Source organism: Sprattus sprattus, assembly GCF_963457725.1.
Source record: "Sprattus sprattus genome assembly, chromosome: 4".
Taxonomy (NCBI): Eukaryota; Metazoa; Chordata; class Actinopteri; order Clupeiformes; family Clupeidae; genus Sprattus; species Sprattus sprattus.
In genome coordinates, this window is record NC_137923.1 from 1391958 (window position 1) to 1411848 (window position 19891).

General features: G+C 41.0%; 1 protein-coding gene across 1 annotated transcript in view; it reads right to left on the reverse strand.

Moving 5' to 3' along the window:
* vipr1a (vasoactive intestinal peptide receptor 1a) overlaps nucleotides 1-12261 on the reverse strand; it is a gene marked incomplete at both ends in the record, with an annotated part of 20655 nt that extends 8394 nt beyond the window's left edge. Inside the window, 4 exons of the mRNA XM_080837528.1 lie at nucleotides 1768-1874; nucleotides 8537-8647; nucleotides 10471-10558; nucleotides 12208-12261. Of these exons, the coding sequence (XP_080693654.1) occupies nucleotides 1768-1874; nucleotides 8537-8647; nucleotides 10471-10558; nucleotides 12208-12261 (360 nt within the window). The remainder of the gene's footprint in view (nucleotides 1-1767; nucleotides 1875-8536; nucleotides 8648-10470; nucleotides 10559-12207) is intronic.
* Nucleotides 12262-19891: the final 7630 nt, after the last annotated feature.

The window sequence follows — 19891 nt, forward strand, 5'->3', positions numbered from 1 at the left end:
AGAGAAGAGAGGAAGAAGGAAAGAAGAGTGAAAGAAGGAAAGAAGAAAAGAAAGAAGAGTGAAGAAAGGAAAGAAGAGTGGAAGAAGAAAAGAAAGAAGATTGAAGAAAGGAAAGAAGAGTGAAAGAAGGAAAGAAGAAAGGAGAGTGAAGAAAGGAAAGAAAAGTGAAAGAAGGAAAGAAGAGTGAAAGAAGGAAAGAAGAAAGGAAAGAAGAGTGAACAAGAGTGAAAGAGAAAAAGAGAGTGAAAATACTGAAAAAAGGAGATAAAAATGGAGTGAAGAACAGAGATTGAGTGTGAGAGAAAGTAGACTGAGAGGGATAGAGAAAAAGATGGAGAGATGGAGAGAAAAAAAAGTAGAGAATGGAAGGTTTCTTAATGTTCCTAGTTACAGTTAAATTGAGAGGGACAGAGAAGAGGTTCCTTGGATTTGGCGCAGGTGTCAGTGAAGCACAGGTGCAAGCCAGTTTAAAGACCCTATTATGATGTCATAATGGCCCAATGTAAGTCAATGGGAAAATTTAGATTCGTTTTTATTTAATATCTTAAAAAGTATAAAGTTTAGCATAAGTGTCCTTTACAAGACCTACGTGACAAAGTTTGAATGAAGTTTCTACGTTAAGCGGTTCGGGCTGAATTAATCGCAGAAAAAGGTAACAAGAAGAAGAAGAAGAAGAAGAAGAAGAAGAAGCCTAGGAATAACAATACAGGGCATTTCATGCACTGTAACAAGAGACCACTGATATGTGAAGTCATTTTAGTGATACGACACTGTAGGAGTGTAGTTATTGGATATTTTTGTAGTATCTCTTTTCGGCGTTGCATTTTGTAGACTACGCAGTCGCTTCACAGCTGGCTGCACATAGGGACCGATGCTATATGCCTAGCTTGAAGGACAACTCACTTATCACTATCAGTTTATCACTCTGTTTTTCAATTCACCTGTATTTTCATCACCTCAATTTTTTTATCAGTTAATTTTTGTTACTTTGACCCTTTATGAAATTACACAGTAATCTGCCATGCTGTCCCTTACAAACCCTCCTCACTCTAGGGATGAGATCATTAGACGACGCTGACACATTGGCACACACTGGTACTGTATATTTCCCTCATACTGGCCTGACACATCCACTCTGGTTCAGTGATCTAAGACATTCAATAAAGCCTTGTCATGAAAAATCAAGGTTGTAAAGACAAGTAATTTATCAAATTAGCAAACATTTCAAATATATAATGCATGGTGTCACTGAAACTGATGAAGTATATACTCGACAAACAATGATAAATGGTTTAACCATTTTGCATGTTATGTCTTACACAATGAATACATGCCTAAATGTTTAGGGGGATATAACTAGTCAACAGAAGTTGCATAATACATTTGGATCAATATGACACATGCAGCTGTTTATGCAGACATCTGCAGACAATAGCACAAACCCATTTGCATGAGCGTACCAAAGCATTTGCATTTTTTTTCAAAATCATGAGAAATTGCTGCTATCATGTGTACAAGTGACTTGATGGTATGGAGTTTGAACAAATAGCTTTGAATTTAAAGTCTGATCTGAGAACTGTAGTAAAGTGACAAATACTCTTAATGTGACAATGTATTATATTTATTATTATATTATCTCCCCAGGATATATTTTCAGTTAAAGTACATTGAGAGCAACTAAACATCAGAACAAATTCCTTGTATATGAAAATGTACTTGCCAATAAACATGATTCTGATTCTGATTCTGATTAATGGCCAAACTCACCACGTCATCACCAATGGTAATGTTGGGGTTGTAACCACAGTTCAGAGCAACAGCCATGTGGTTGATCTCTATCCATCCCACTGAGGAGCAGCTTTTTGATATATTACCTGGGGGCAGAGGAAAAAGATGAAGCTATAACTTCCAGCAATACATGAGAGAAATGCAGGACCAGTCTGCAGTGAGGAAGGACAGCGTGTTCCCCTTAGAACACACAAGATGTGAAGGACACATTTAAGGATGTGGAAAATAAAATACTGAACTGAAGTTAACTTTTCTCTACAAATTACTGATTGCACTGTGGAAAGGTGCGGTGATTTAACACTGGCTTTCAATCGAATACATTTGAAGATGTCAACTTAAAGAGAGGCATATAGTATATCTCTTCATCTCTTCATATATCAACCAGGAAGTTTCCATAATTTTTTTTTTTTTTATACTTTATTTTTTAGAATCACCACGTGTCTGTACATTCAAATGTACACATGAAACAATGAGACAAAAAACACAACAACAACATCGACAACAAACTAGACACGCACATAAAGCAACATACACAAACAAGCAAAAAAACAAACAACAGTTTCCATTATTTAGGGTTGTGCCATTTACAACGCATGCAAAGGCCCCTTGCTGAAAGGAAGAGAAGTTCACTGTGACCTTTGACACAACCGATCCACTGTGCCAGGCCTTTCAGTACTCGTCACCATTTGTAAGTCACGAAAATATAAATGTAATCTTCCGTAAAGGAATGTACAATCCCTGTTCTGTAACTGGAAGAGGTCCCATTTTTGAAATTGTACCACAAACAAGGCAGGTGGCGTGAGATTCTGCTGACCATATGCTATTATATTTGTCCTCAGACGTTTTATGTAGAACAGAGCACATCTCATGATCACACAAAACTATCATATGCGATTACACATTGTAAAAAAAAATCATATTTGAATGTTCTTGTATGCACAACTCTTGGCACCAATCTGTTTTTGAATAATAATATTTACATAAGGGATGCCTGGACATAGCGACATTTGACGTTTCAACATGGCTGAAATATTTTGCATAAACAAACAAAATGCAAATAATACGCAGCTGTGCTATTTTTCAGGAAACAGACACCATGTTCAGACAGAACAGGTTGTTGCATGACCAGTGTCCTCATTTTCATCCACTTTCCTCTGATCATAACAACTATGCAACAGGGACAGTATAAAAAGGGTATGCATGAAAAACAAAGGGTCAACTACAGAGGACACAAGTCTATGGGTTGGTTCCCAGGAGATTTACGCGTTTCTTCGACTTTAAGACTATTTGTTTGAAACACAATAATGAGTTTCCCGCAGGGCAATGTCACCAAATCTCGAAGGACCTCCATAAATCATTAGATACTACTATTAGAGAGATTGAAAATGAATAAAATATCAGTAAGTGTGTCCCATGACATGGTTGTTCTCATTAGGAAAGCATGTTGCTTCTTTAGAGAACTTAACTGCATAGTGGTTTTAGCCCTCGATAAGATCTTGTTATCAACTGGTGCAACAGAAGCTGTCAGCCCACAGAAAGTGAATATCATAAACATGTAAACTTGAACTGAACGGAGCACCCGCACCTCTCCAAGTGGTGTCTTGACGTTAAACTACAGGTTTAAATGCTCACATATTAACTTCTTACTATATAAACCAATTAAAATTGTATGAAGATTTCTTGCATCAAATTTAAAATGATATAAAGAATAAAAGTATTTGATAGGTGAAAAATCACCCTAGTTAGTTCAGGACTCCGGAGCTGCATGAAAGTATATTTATTAGACAGACAAACAACAACAATTGCAATTGGGCTCCCCTACCAGCCGAGGCTGACAGTGAAGCAATGATAAACTCTTCGCACCAAGTTTATATAGTCAGAAGTTTAGCTTTGAGCAGGGATGATCACGTGGTGGATTTCTCACGTCCGAGGCTCCCTGTCTTGCAAGGATGGCAGTTTTGCACAAGGTCGGAAGAAGCACAGTTCCTTTCTTATCTCCTCTGGTCTAAACATGCTCTTGTTCATATGCAGACTTAGTGGCACCTAATATTCTAGTTACACACACACACAGAAAAGCTGTGCTCCTTCTTTCATAAGCACATAATTCATACAAGGAATATATTAATACAAGTCACTTGATTATTATATTCTTAAGTCATTAACAGTGTTTGGAAATAATCTCTATCAGTATTTCTCTTGCATCACTCCTTTAAGCTTTGTTTCTTTCCAGCTCTTCATTTGTTCATAACTAAATATAAGCCTCTTCATAATTCCTATATGATGGTACCAGTTTTCTTTCTGCCTTTACACAAAGACACTGTGACTTCTTCCAACATACATATTTCAAAGTGTTTTAGTCAAGTCAGTAACAGGTAGAAATAAAAAATATTCCTGTTATTCAAGGATTTAGGATGACTGTATGTTCAACATATCTGATATTACAGCAAAATGACATCATAAATCCCTTAATCTTGATCAGTGACTACAGGCTTTGGGTTCATAATAAACACGCTCTCACTCAAAATCAACCCCAATCCATTCATCCAGATCTTGGACTGGCATATGTCAAAGACAATTGTGTGGATAATCTCAGGCCGAGGAGGCTAAAATGGGTGAGGTAATCTGCTGCTGTTTCAGCCCACACCACAGACAGATTTGTTTGGAATGAAGGCTTGTCAAAAGAATGCTTTTATCATCCCAAGAAACAAGAGGAGGAGGATTTTCGACGTCATGCGCAATGCTGCTGCATGTTTGACGGGAGCTAATCAGCCAGCATGCTGTTGTTGCAGCGTGGCCTTTGAAGAGGCCTCATCACAACACCGCAAAGCATGCTGGGCAGTGGACCTGGACAAGGACTTACCACACGAATGTGTGTGTGTGTGTGTGTGTGTGTGTGTGTATGTGTGTGTGTGTGTGTGTGTGTGTGTGTGTGTGTGTGTGTGTGTGTGTGTGTGTGTGTGTGTGTGTGGGTGTGTGTGTGGTGTGTGTGTGTGTGTGTGTGTGTGTGTGTATGTTTGTGTGTGCGCGCATGTGTGTGTGTGTGTGTGTGTGTGTGTGTGTGTATGATAGAGAGTGACAGAAAGAGAGAGAGTGTGTGTTTGTGTGTGCGCGCATGTGTGTGTGTGTGTGTGTGTGTGTGTGTGTGTATGTGTGTGTGTGTGTGTGTGTGTGTGTGTGTGTGTGTGTGTATGTTTGTGTGTGCGCACATGTGTGTGTGTGTGTGTGTGTGTGTGTGTGTGTGTGTGTGTGTGTGTGTGTGTGTGTGTGTGTGTGTGTGTGTGTGTGAAAGCGAGAGACAGAAAGAAAGAAAGAAAGAAAGAAATAGAATGAGTGTGTTTGTGTGTGTGTGTGTGTGTGTGTGTGTGTGTGTGTGTGTGTGTGTGTGTGTGTGTGTGTGTGTGTGTGTGTGTGTGTGTGTGTGTGTGTATGTGTGTATGATAGAGAGTGACAGAAAGAGAGAGAGACAAAAAAGGAGAGAGAGAGAAAGAGAGTATGCGAGTGTGTGAATGGACGTTGGTCCCACTAACACAGTCATCATAGCCATGCCTTTTTACAGTCATAGCCATGCACACATCATCATTCATGAGATGTCTGTGCCGCACATCTCGTTGTTTTGGTTGCCATAAGTAAAGTACCTGATCTAAATGACTCATCCATTCTTTTATCAGCACTTGCAGAGGATGCAGAGGCGTGATGGAAACACATGTACAATAAACCCCAGTCATAATGCTTTGGCCTTGACAACAGCATGTCAAATACAGTGTTTGACAACATGACGATGGGCAGAGATCAAACCTCATAATAACGTGTGCAAGTCAAACAAACCAGTGAAAGACTGTAAAGAAGATGGATGACCAGGGAGGTTTCCCGTAAGAGCTCCTGGGTAAGGAGTTCAAATGTGTTGGGACTTGGGAGTCTCCACCCAGGATGGATTTATGGCAGGTCCCTGGATATGCATGGCGCCAGGTTGCGCAACACATGTTTTCTTTTCCACAGTTGTATAAAAAGGAATTACCACTCAATTTGAACTTGTGACAAGGCCCAGAAGGTTCTCAGGAGTCTGTGATGACATCATGAGAAAGGGTGGATTTGGACAGAAGGGAATGTTTTGCCCCTCAGCTATATCTGTGCAAGAGGTATACATATTCATTCAAATAAATAATAACAAAAGTAAAATTGAGTAAAAATGTTGGTAAATACACCAAACACACTCACATTCATAAGCTCATCTTAAACACGGAGACCTGTCTAGAATAATACTTATACGCTCAGCCAATGAATCTTCAGTTAATCTTCCACAGAACCTAAACATTGCTCACCTCTGTTCTCAGCATTAAGTGATTGGACTAGAGGGGGAGTGTTGGTGTTGCACCTGCTGGAATGGCTTTGAAACCAGCCAGAGAAAATGTACATTTAACAAGGCATTCAGAGTTCATGGGTGTTTTGGTTCCGTTTGAGGTTTTATTGGAGATCCTACGTCAACCGTGAGATTGACAGTAGCTCCCCCCTGTCTTGACTCCCACTGAAGTGGAGAGCTCTGTGAAATATAGCCGCACCCCACAGCACCCACCTCTCTGTGAAATACAGACGCTCCCTACAGCACCCACCTCTCTGTGAAATACAGACGCTCCCTACAGCACCCACCTCTCTGTGAAATACAGACGCTCCCTACAGCACCCACCACCAAATTCCTCCAAGAACCTCCTGAAATCTGCCTCCTCCATCAAAAGGCTTCAGGCAGCACGTGCCAACAAGGGGGAAACAACCCCCTTTTACACAAACACACACTAACACACACACACACACACACATACATATACTGTATACATACATGTACACACGCAGTCATATGTAGTCACCTTGCTCATATGCATAGATAAACAAGCTGACCTACACACACATGGAAACACACACACATCGAACACACACACACACACACACACACACACACACACACACACACACACACACACACACACACACACATGGACACACTATGCCTGCATCTCACTCAAGCACATCTGGATTGCATCACTGATCTCCGGAGGCTATCTTTACGGTGAACTCCTGGCCCACATGACGAAGATAAATCCAAAAGCATTTCACCCCTTAGTATCTAAATCCTTCAGTCCTTGTTCTGGATCTCCTCCAAAAGCTACTATCTCAAGGCCTGGATATTCACTACATAAAAAAGCATCTCTAGAGTCTCTGTCCAAGACTTTGAACTGACATGGAATCGAAAAATGATCAATAGCTTAAGCTATTCGGCAGATTCTGATTGTAATTTACTTCCATATGTTCTTAGTAATAGATTGTAATTACAAGTATAAAAGATTTTAGATACAATTGTGAGAAATTGTGCAACATCAAATCACTACCCGATGATAAGAAACCATTCATTCAGCATTAGTTGTTCTTCACTGTTTTGACAGTTTAAGTGATGCAAGACTAGACTGCACTGTCAACCACATATGACCATAGCCGCTAGTAAACCCCAAACTCCCACGCTGGTTGCCATGTCTGTTTTGAGTCTCTGGCCCGTGTCCAACCTGTGGAGCCTGCCCGCCTTCTGAATACAGTCAGATTAACCTCCGCAGCGCTCTCCACACTGGCACCCCGTTGAGCAGTCGACACCCTCTAATTAACGAACAAGTTTCGAGTTTCACAACAATGTCGGGACAAACACAAACAGGCATTCTGCACATCTCAATATCCCAGCAACCTCCTCAGGTCAGAGTGAGAGTTAATGATCTGCCTGCTGAGGATAATGATGGTGAAAAGATGATGAAAAACACACAAAAACAGAAGTCTGCTTTTCCAAGCATGGACCCCACAGCCATTAAGGGCTCAGCCCGCGCTCCCTCTTAATTATTTCCGAGGCTTCAGAAAAGTAGTTTCACAAAACACCCCTGACCTGTTTTCAGCTAAATAACCACTGCCAGAAACTTACGTATGTTATGATGTAGGTCTTTTTCACTTCTTCATTCCTCTCTCTCTCTCTCTCTATCTCTTCCTCTACATCTCTCTCTTCCTCTATCTCTCTCTCTCTCTGTGTACATGTGTATGTCTTATTTTGAAGATGTAGAAACTAAGATGTAACCACTGAATGTAAGAAAAAAATTGTCTGAGTCACACGGTTGCATTTTCATGTGTACCACAGCGTTTCCGTCACTGCCCTGTCTTCCTGTTTTCGACCTGAACTCTGTCTCAACTCACAAGCAACAAATGTTGATGGTCTAACGTTTGCAACCAACCTGCGCATAATGCTCATGTGGGGGAGGGAGGACACATCAACCAGGATTTCAACAATGTTTTAACAGGAAACCTTAAGAATGTGTATAGACTTTAAAGAGGATACAACCTTCCCTATGATATGTGTGACAGACACATTCTGATTTTCTTTTTAATAGAAATGCCAACACCTTAATCAGTTGCATCACAACATGCTTTGATGCATATCACTTCTTAATGGAAGTCAGTCCTTCCGTCCTCCAAGGGTAGTAAATGTGCTAATTCAAAAGGGAAACATGTGGTCTTGCATGCTCAAGTGTTCTGCAAAACTCAAAAACACGGGATTTACAACCCTCAGAATAGCTATTTGTCTGTGCTATTCCACTTTCTCACAAACCATTTAGAATTCAGTCTGAACATCGTACACCAGTCTGAGAAAGACCTGTAGAAAGTGCACAAGTATGAGGAAGCCCCTTTTTGTACCAGTGGATGAGAGTGGACAGGACCTGTAATTTACCTTTGTGGTGGCCAGACACGAATCTGAAGTAATCGGGGCAGGGTATGGTGACCACCTCTCCTACACGGGCGGATGGCCAACAGGCTATCATGTCCCATGAGCCCAGACAACCTGCCAGGAGGAAAACTGACATGTCAGAGGATGAGGAGAACTCATGGCAGATTAGAAGTTGGCAGGGTCTGAATGTTCTCAGTGGCTTTGAGAAGAAAATACAATAGAAAACATATGAGATGTGATATACCGAGAAAACTGAGTTACTGGATCTAGAAAATGAAATGCTCTGTGCTTGTTTGATCTTTGATCCTTGATCCTACCCGTGTTATTGTTACCCGATGAAGCTTAATTGTTCTACAGACTCTCGTGAAATAGCTTGGTTTGTCCAAACAGATCTTTTCTTGGGCAAGCTCTATTCACGCAAACTGAACACAGACCCCCACCACTAAAAATGTTCACTGTTTTTCATCCCATTTGAGACAATATGTACATCGCCCGCTTTAAAGTTTTGTTACCACCAGAAAGAGCACATCAGAGGGCGAGTACCGGGTGTCATAACAGGACAAATTGCAGGCTAAAACCTTTTGTTCTCAAACATCTTTTGATAGTCCCCAGTTCGGGGACCGAGAGGAGCCTATCTCCTTTGATGCTGTGCTCAGCACATGCCACAGCAGTGAACAATCAGGCACAATACCTCAAGAGAGACCATGCAATCACAGCGCGCTTAATCGCAAGCCAAACCAATCCGTGCGTCAGTGTATTCCGTATTACTCCTGGGATGAGTCTACATAGTAATTGACAGGACATGGTTTCACTGGCACTGCACTGCCTGTCCGATCTCAACTCAAAGTGACTGTGGTAACTGCTTTGTCAATTATAATCCTAATCAATATTTTATTTGTGTGTTCCTGAGCATGGGAATTACACACACACAGTGAGATTCACACTGACTGGGATACACTCACACCTCTGAAGAGTTAAGGCTCCAGAGCCACCTGTTCTTTTAACTGATGTAAAGCATGTAACCATTGTTTACACTGACAACAATGAAACCTATTTCACTGCAGCTAAATGGTTAGAAATACAATCTTAAACGCAGTGAAGTGATAACATATGATTGGAATAGGATTCACTAATGTGGGCAAACCCACACAAAAAACTCAACAATCCATGTTTAACCGCTGGCATCGTTACAATACAAAACACTGCCACAGGTAATCAGACGTTTACACTCAGTAAGTGTACGTTCAGTAACTGTAAAAGAACTTTTTTGCAATCTTGTGTCTACCAGACCTGCAGAGACAAATCACTTCAACTATGATATGTTTCACTCAAACAGTGCACTAAAAACACCATTCCAGTGTCACCATCCCAGTGTCACCATCCCAGTGTCACCATCCCAGAGTCACCATCCCAGTGTCACCATCCCAGTGTCACCATCCCAGCTGCTTTAGTAAGTTTAGGGAGAGAGGAGAATAGCCTCCTCATTCGTCATAATTTTGACCCTAAATGATGGTGCATGGCGGAATGATGAGAACACAACTCATCAGCTGGCTCAAGTTCTGTATTTTCCATGAAGATGTTGCTTGACTGTGATGTACTGATGACATGAGTTTTACCATGGCACTGTAGTCTGATTTCACGGGTAGTGTGGACAAGTGGACAACCTAATCTATACATACCAGTGGTGACAGTTTACTTTTATTCAGTGTCGGATGATGTAGCTATTTTGTGTGTGTGTGTGTGTGTGTGTGTGTGTGTGTGTGTGTGTGTTTATGTGTGTGTGTGTTTGTGTGTGTGTGTGTGTGTGTGTGTGTGTGTGTGTGTGTGTGTGTGAGTGTGTTTTAATGCATGATATAAGAGAGAGCAAGACAGAGAGAGAGATAAAGAGAGAGAGAGCAAGAGAGAGAGAGAGAAAGAGAAAGAGAGAGAGAGCATACCTGAAGTGACGTTCTCCACCTGAGACAAGCACACCTCTCTCTCCTTCTCTATGTCGATCTCAACATCACACGCCCGTACAGAGCTCAGCTGTTTTGTGATGAAAGAGAGCATGTCAGTCATCACTACTCCTTAGAATTACTATAACACCTGTATTCACCAAGGACCATGCTCACAAAGGTTGCATCTATACACCATCAATCACATAGCTCAGAATAAAGAAGAGTTGCCAGAGTTGTTATAAAACAATGAATGTCAACAAATATGTGATAGACTTGTAGAGATGGAGAAATGGAGAAATCTCTGACTTCTTCTGACAAACTTCCACTGCAGAGGGTTACTTTCATCTAGGGGTTTTATGATGTAATGACTTTCTTGTAGCCTACTTGATAAAACCTCCTTTAATCTTTTCATCCTTTTCGAAAAGGTCTCCATTTTAAGAAGATGTTCTGTTTGACAGTGCAAATGTAGTTCCAAATAGGAGAATCAGTATGAATCATCTCTCATCATTTTATGGATATTTCCCTTACACAACATTATCCCAGCTATAGGCAAATTGGGAATCTTTATGTTCTAATGCACACAAGATATGATATCATAAATCATGATATCATTTCCCCCTATGTATCTGCAACCAGTTCCCCTTAAAGCATGCTTTTCATCGTATAAGGATTGCCCACTGTTGCTTGAACTACAAAGCACTAGAGGACTATGAGATTCATCAAAGCTTCTTTGGCTGATGAAACGCTCACATGTGATCAAATAAATCAAACCTTTACTACAGGGCTATAGTTAGCTGCAGACCGGGCCCATATGGCCATAGACAACAATTCCTATAGGTCCAAGTCATTGGGCTTTTTCGCCAGGTTAAAACACCTTGATTAGATGGTACCCTTAATACCAAGGTAAATATGCATAACCTTAAAATATTGTCAAACAGGCAAACACTACTTCTGCCCATCTTTTGTTGGTGGAGGCACTGTTGTTACAGAAAATTAAAGAGTTTAGTCTATATCTTCTGTAGTGATCAAGGAAACTCTGAACTCACAATGAATTTCATTAATAAATAAGAGCGAATATAGTTAGAAGAAGTATTTGGACAGTTATACATACAGTGGATAATGAACACATTACAGGAGAGCAAGACGAATCACTCTTAAGTGAAGAAAAAATGAACTGATCAAGGATCCCTGCTTTACAGGTGGACAACATCAATCGTTGCCAAGGTATTCGTTTGGGGGAAGAATATGTATTGACATTTTTTTTTTTTTTGCTACAACATTTTATGCAGGAATACATTGTTATGTGTATTCTATTGAAAATATTCTGACATACATGTCTTGAATAAGTGCTTTTTTAGACAGCATACACAATCTTTAAACTGGACAGACCCCGGTGCAGTGTTTTGGCGCAAAGCAAAAGCAAGTGTGTCAGACATAACGCCGTGCAAGCGTAGGCTGGTTTCTGCGACTTTTAACTTAACTATACCAATAGCCTATAGATGTAAAACATATATGTATATATATATAGGCTATATGCCCAATTTTACCATTAATGAAGAATAGCTTTCTTTAATAAAGACCAATTTCGAAACTAATGGTTCTAATTTTATGTTTTGAAATATGTAGGCAAGCCTCTTGACTAAACAATGAATTAATCACATTGTACATTTTCATCAAAGTAACTAATTTACCAATCAACCTAATGTTAATCAATTGCTTTTACAATAGCTTACTCACCAGTCGCAGCGAAATCAGTAGAAAAGCCAAAGTGACAGTAGTATCCATGTCCATTTGTCCACAAGACTTCGACTCCTTCCGCTTTTGTCTGTTCCCTTGCCACGTATAGTCTACTTTTGTATTTCAGTTATCAGTTTACAATAAATCCAGCACCGCGTGGGGCAGTGATCTCGTCACTAGTGGTCCTGGAGCAAGAGTTAATCCTTGTGATAGCACACCCAGTGAGGTATGATCTGAGAATGGTCTCCCGACCGCACTCAGATCAGACAGGCGCTCCGAACATAAATCTTTGGAGATGGGTTACTGAAAGCAAAAGTCGATCGGGATTTTGTTAAAAAAATAAAAAAATAAAAAAAAAAACCTAGATGAGGATAAAATCAAATCAAGAACAGCATACAATGTAGATGATACGTGACATTTCGTAAGAAAGCGAAGTGGTAATTTTCACCGCAACAGTTTGTCTGTTGCAACCTCTAGAGTCGGCAGCTGTGAATGGCTCAGACGTATTATGTATCATCAGACGTATTTCCTAAACTAAGTTAATTTGTAAACCAGCACACCAAAACAAACACACTTGTTTCTGTCTCCTGTAGTTGAGAGAAATGCTGAAAAAAACCGTTTATCTACAGCTTCCTCATAGTTTCTTTCGATGTGGAGCTTGACACACTTGTCATGAAGCATCACTGAAACGCATAAGGTGTCATAATTCAATTATAAGAGGAGCAATATGATTGTGTGTGTGTGTGTGTATGTGCTGTAGCCTTATGTCGCTTCCCATGACCTTCAAAGGTTAGAAGGAATTGCGTAATTTATTGCTATTTTACGATATAGCTGTCAAAGCATGTGCTATTTGCTAATGTATGGGACTGGGCCATAGAGGGCAGGCTTGAACAGCTGCATGTCACTTGGAGATATTGTTTAACGTTCATAAACATGTTTCTCTAATTGCATGCAAACAGAGCATGTTTTTAATCAGATAAGCCTTTTAATATCTTAAGTACTTTTTGTGGGGTCGACCCATATATGTTATTCTGTCTATTGTCGCTTTATTTTGTTAAAAGCCTGTGATAAAATAGTTCTCCTCTTTTACTAGATTGAAAACATCCATGGTTGAATATCTTCAATACCATCTATGTTTTATTATTTGCGTAAGTGAAAGGACTCAACAGATGCCTCCAGGGAAGACGGTACTCAGGTGATCAGGTGGAGGGAAGCATGATGACTATGTTGAGCCTACAGAGAATCCTGGAGCTACACTGCTTTTCTCTTGCAGGATCAGGAGCCATTAACTCAGGACACAGGGTTGGTTTCACTGAACATATGGATAAATCTGGGCCATGCTTTTAGAGGACACATGAATATGTCTTCATCGGCACACAGTGATAGGGGGCATAGTGGGCATTTAACTCAATGATGTCATCTAAAATCTTGATATGGTGAGGAGTCGTTGATCACTATAGTGGCCCCTCATAGAACACTGCTAGTTTTGAATAGTACTGTGCTCACATTTTTCTACAACTATTTCAACCAGGTCAGCAGTTTCATAACAGTGTATGGGTTGTATTCCTAAAGACAAAAAAATATATCTGTTTGTTTTCCATGCACTGTTGACCCCCTGCGGACCCTGGAAATGGAGTCGGCATCCTAGCTGGTGGAGCTGATGAAGTGAAAATCGACCTGTCTGTGTTCCTCTAGTCTTCCATGGCGTACCTGTGTCAGTGCTCCCAGCTGTCTGAGCTGCTGAGGCTTAATCCAGTCCTGAAGGGCTGCTAGCCCTGGAGGGGTCCAAAACCACCATCTGCACAGAAACTATGACAAAGTCACTGGAATTTGCTAGCAAAGATGCATTGTGAATGCATTGTAATGAGGTCACATTATAGACTAAGGGACAAACCACTGGACGTGTGTTCAATCCATATAAATCCATCCCAACAGGCTGGCGGTTGTACTGCAGAACAGAATTATAATGTTTTAAGTAGCAGGTCACTTAACTTCTCTCCATGACATCACCTTCCTGTCCCTTACTTTCTATGTGCACCATACAAGTGCTCACTCATAGACAGAAATGCATTCCGGGACACTTGGCTGATTTTATAAACCTGTATGTAATGCCTCACTGTTTAAAATCTGGAAACATTTGCTCATGCTTCATCATTAGTAAATGGTCGTCCCATATTAATCACAATTCATCATCCTATTTTGGTATTAATTGCATACAGAAGGCATTTTCACCATGTTGGCCTATGGGACATGAAAGGCAGCAAGTCTGATGTGTTTTGTGTGTGTGTTTGTATATGTTCAGTCCATGAAACATTGGCCTTTTTGGCACCCCTCTACCTCCTATTTCTTTATTGGTATTCAGTCATATACTGATCAAAAATAACCTGAAGATGGCTACAGGGACTGTGCAAATACGTCATGAAAATCTGTGAGTGCTTTCATATTTCCCAGACTGTAGCAGGACCCCAATGATAAAATGGTGTGAAGCCTAAAGCCAGGACCTTTGCCAGCTTACTTGAGGCAGTGGGTACTTTCCCAGAGAAGTTGATTTTTTAGGACCATTTTAGTATGCACTGCAGGCTGAAGAGGGGGTGGGTCCTAAATACTGTTGCTCTACATAGCTGTACACTTCTTTTTTTATGTTGTGCTGGGAAGAAACCCACAAGACCAATGAAATAAATTGTAATCAGTTGTGTACAGATTAATACAACCGAAAGCTGGGCCTGAAACATTCTTTGCTTTCACTTTTCTAATTGATGGTCCATACAGCCTGTTCATTGTCTTTTGCTGCCCAGAAATATGCTAGATGAACCAAGAGGTCTTCTGTGTCTTCACCGTTTTTTTGCAAAGTGTGTGAGAGGGATGAGAAGATGTAGCCCTATCAATCAAACAGCTTATCCAAACATCTGTATGCTATGCTCGCCGCATTTATCTAACATTTAAAGTGCATTTTTTTGCTCTGGAAATCTGCATTACTGCAATACCTACCACTTCAGCTGTAAATATTGGTTCTAATTACCAAATTAATTTGTTTTGTTACTGTATGAAATTGTGTTTTCAATTTTTAGTTCTATTATTGGTATATCCAGCTGTTTGACATTAATCATGCTTTCAACGTAGCCTATAGTACAGATATAACTATCTTAATTCTACAACAATAAAAAAAAAAGATTCCAGTCAGGCCCATTTTTTCCAGACATTGCAATGTGGATATATTATTATTTATAGTTGCTATTGCATCCAAGCCAGGGGTTTCTGCAGTTTGTCATTACAATTAATCTGGCTTGGAAACAGTACAAACTTAAATTGCTGAATTTTTGGGCCCTTTGGGAAAGCATACTGTAGATCTTCTCTGTAAAGAGAGATAGCGTGACTAAGAATGTGGATAGAGACAGCATGACTAATCACCTGTCTTGCCTCCACACAAGCTTGCAATGCCTCTTTAAACTCTATTCACACAGTTCCACTGCAGAGGACTCATGTGCAGGGGCGTGGCAGGTGGTGGTGGTGGTGGTGGGGAAACCTTTCCTGGGTGATCCGTGTCATCAATGTGATCGACTATTAATGCCTGCAGAAGTAAGCTCTAGATCTTTGGTTTTACTTTCTGTGTGGTTGTAGAAGCATTTCTTGAGTCAGTGTTAGCAACTGTTCAATGACCCAGACACATACAGTAAATAGTAAGAGGATTTTATTCTGATATTGGATTCCGTCTAACCTTGGAAAAAAAGGTTGGACATTTTTTCTTCCCTACATATGCATTTTTCGACCATTATCCTTCACGTTAGACTCTCTTCTCTGGCAAGTAATCAGGAAGATTCTTTAAATTCCAAGCCTGTTACTGCTTTCTGCAACTATGCTACCAATTGTTAACCCCAGAGCTCACTTTATTTCCACAGCTAAATAACCCATAGCTACTGCTGTCTTACCACGCCGCCGCTGACATGAAACATGTGTGTGCTCCATCTCCATAGAGGTGCTCTGTGTTTCTCGGTTGCTGTTTTTGTTGTTCCTGGAACCTCACAACACAGCCTCTCTCCACTGCTCAAGACAAGACCCTTCACACTACCGCGCTGCCCCTCCAAGCATGACTGCATCAGCAAACTCGTATTCTTCAGGTTAATCCATTTCAAGCTGTGCAGACCCTGCTGTTGTTCCTCCCTGTGCCCATTGACAGAGCGCTATCTCTTAAGGGGATCTATAGCGTGAGCAATTAAAGGAATGAAATGATGACACGGTTGGCTACGGGGCTATGGTGGTGTAATAGGCATGATGGTGTAATGACAGGGGGGTTTACACACATTTAAACCCTCCTTTAATTAGGATGAGCTTAGATCTGTTTGAGCCTATTTTTAAAATCTCGACTCCACACAGGGTGTTTTGGACATCCCAAAAGTGGGAATCATAATGTGTGGAAAGCCCATTGCGTGACATCTTTAAGGTGGGCGTCAAGGGAGAGCGTTGAAAGATTTATTTCTTTTAAACACCACAGGACAAATGAGCATGTGATGCCTAGAAACACCACCACACCCTCCGTAACTTCGGCTTAATGCAAACTGTTGTCATGCAATTTATGATGTATTTAAGGTGAGAGGGATTTCTGATGGCACCTTCTGCTTTGTTTATTGGTAGAGTCTTCCTTGATGGAGTCGATTTCATCACTTGCTGGGTCTGTTCCCATAATTAAAGTACCCCACTTTTAATGTTGTACGTCTTCTTTTCTTTCCTTTTTTTCCAAGCTGATGTACTCCTGACTCTCTGAGAAGTTGTCTTGCCTTTAAGAAACTGTAGAAGACAAAAAAACAGCAGCTCATAAAATACACACAGCTATCAAGTTCTAATGAGGCGAGGAAGGCTCCTTTGGCTGTGTAGATGAAATGAAATAGACTACTTTTGTCAAAAAAATTGTTTAATGATTGTCATAAACCATCATAGGAAGTTTCAATGAAAAAGAATGTAGTGCAGCCAGAGACCCGTCCATCAGGTGTATGTGTGTATGGAAACTGCTCTAGAGTTCCACAGCAGGACGTTTCCAGTCTTTAGCAAACCCCTCCCCATAGACAATACTCCACTTGAATGCCCATCTGTCAATATGATGATACCGTCTCGGTGTTTGCGCGCTCTAATCATTAACCAAATACAACAGATGACAGCACAGGCTACACATCATTCATGCTGAGTACATTTACAGTCAGGCTCTTTTTTTCACGGAACTGTAACTTTCATCTTGTAATAGTTTATGATCCATGGCTTATGTAGGCCCAGTGTGTAGGGAGTCCTGTGTCACATGAAGGAGTGTCCCGCTGCCTATGTTTGATCAAGACCTTCTAAGTCAGTGGTTCTCAAACTGTGGTACGAACACTGTGGCAAGCAGGACGCAGCTGACAAAATATGAGTGGACAACTCAAGGCCCGCCCATCACTAATCATAAGTCAAAAGCTCCAACAAGATGAGGTCAGAGGAGCAGTCACTGCTCTGAGGGAGGACATACTACCCTGATGGCCTTGACCTCTGCTTGACTCCCTGAAGAGTATGTGGGTGTGGTGGGGGGGTTGGATGTTTATTATGCAAAATACACACACACTCACACACACATGATGTGAGAGTGGTCAAAACTAAAACTGCAAAACAGTGAGTCTCAATGAGGAACAGCAGGTGAATGATGACATCAATGATACATCAATGGAAAATGTAATAATGCCAAGTCTTGATATGCTCACGCAGGCACTGGGAGTGAAATCTTGATCTGTCTTCATGTTGTCAGTTGAAGGGAGTTCTAAAAAGATTGATATACAAGATGGGCGAATTCCGCAGGTGTAGGTGTGAACATAATGCCTGTTTATGGCAAGTTGATGTACAACCACATTAAAGCCTCTGGTTGAGCTTATATAATTAATTATGAATAATGTTGATATTTTTAAATTATGTTCAGTAGGGTTTTGTACTAGGTTAAGTGGTATATATACAGCATATACCACACTGTTTTCAGTAAAGCAGAGCTTTGTTACTTTCAATCCATCTTTAGACCAGTAAACATAAAACATATGATTGGTTTGGCCATAGTCTTACTCAGTCAGTCAAGAGTCACGACAGTCAACACTATTTTCTCAGTTGTGGTATCTCCAAACAGGGTGTGGTGAATTGTGTTGATGTACAACACACTACTGCAGAGAGGCTGGATGGGTACAACACTACTGTAGAGAGGCTGGATGGGTACAACACACTCCTTTAGAGAGGCTGGATGGGTACAACACTACTGTAGAGAGGCTGGATGGGTACAACACACTCCTTTAGAGAGGCTGGATGGGTACAACACTACTGTAGAGGCTGGATGGGTACAACACACTACTCTAGAGAGGCTGGATGGGTACAACACTACTGTAGAGAGACTGGATGGGTACAACACTACTGTAGAGGCTGGATGGGTACAACACACTCCTTTAGAGAGGCTGGATGGGTACAACACTACTGTAGAGAGGCTGGATGGGTACAACACACTACTGTAGAGAGGCTGGATGGGTACAACACTACTGTAGAGGCTGGATGGGTACAACACACTCCTTTAGAGAGGCTGGATGGGTACAACACTACTGTAGAGGCTGGATGGGTACAACACACTACTGTAGAGAGGCTGGATGGGTACAACACACTACTGTAGAGAGGCTGGATGGGTACAACACACTACTGTAGAGAGGCTGGATGGCAAAAGATGAATGTAATGCCCTCACACAAATGCTTCTTGTGAGGTGAGACAACACAGAGACAGGAGTCTTCATCTGGACACTTGAAACTGATTGATTGTTACAGTACTTAATCTTAGTTGTGCACTTGACCTTCATCCAGACTAGTTGCACATGGCTTCCATATGGCGGTTTTATGGGGTAGATTTAATGTTCGTGACCTTTGACCTCCAGCTTGGCAGAATTAAAGCCTTCACTTAAGTGTGAGTGGAATGGCGTCGCCAGGATGTCATGTGTCAAGAGGTGCTTGCCGGTATATTCTTACTCTAAATCAAAACCTCACCTGTGGAAATTCACCTCACTTCTCTCAATTGCACAATGCACTCCAATGTCATTTTTGCTGAACAGCCCATAGAAAGCATGTCTCATGTACAGTGGTGTAGTCCAGGGTATACGCAGGTATACGGAGTATACCCACTTATTTTTCAGTCAGCATTGGGTATACCCACTTCTCAAAACAGGGCGTTTATCCTGTGCTGTATGGGCTGCTTAAAAAAAATTAAGATTATGCCCACTTCTCCAGGGACCACTACACCACTGCTCATGTATATAAGATATATCTGTGATATTTCAAACCACACATTACAGAGTGATTACAGACCACCCAGAGGAAATTGGTCACATGATTTGATCTGGTCTTACATAGGGTATCTGTTCTATCTGAGGCTGAGCCGCAAGCAGCATCCCATAGAAACCAACTGTTTGTGCACACACATATAAACACAGGTTGATTGCCATGTTTGCAGGATGATACACTGTACCCAACTATTTACAGTCCTTTATGTAGTAAACCACTTAGTCTATGGTAAGTGTTTGCTCTGAGACAGATGTTGATTTTAGTCCTCAACTGTTCAGTATCTATTTGGGGATATACAGTTATTAAGAGGGCAATTTATCCGTGACTCAGTGACATGTAGCTTAGATTCTAAATGCAAATGGTTGTGTGG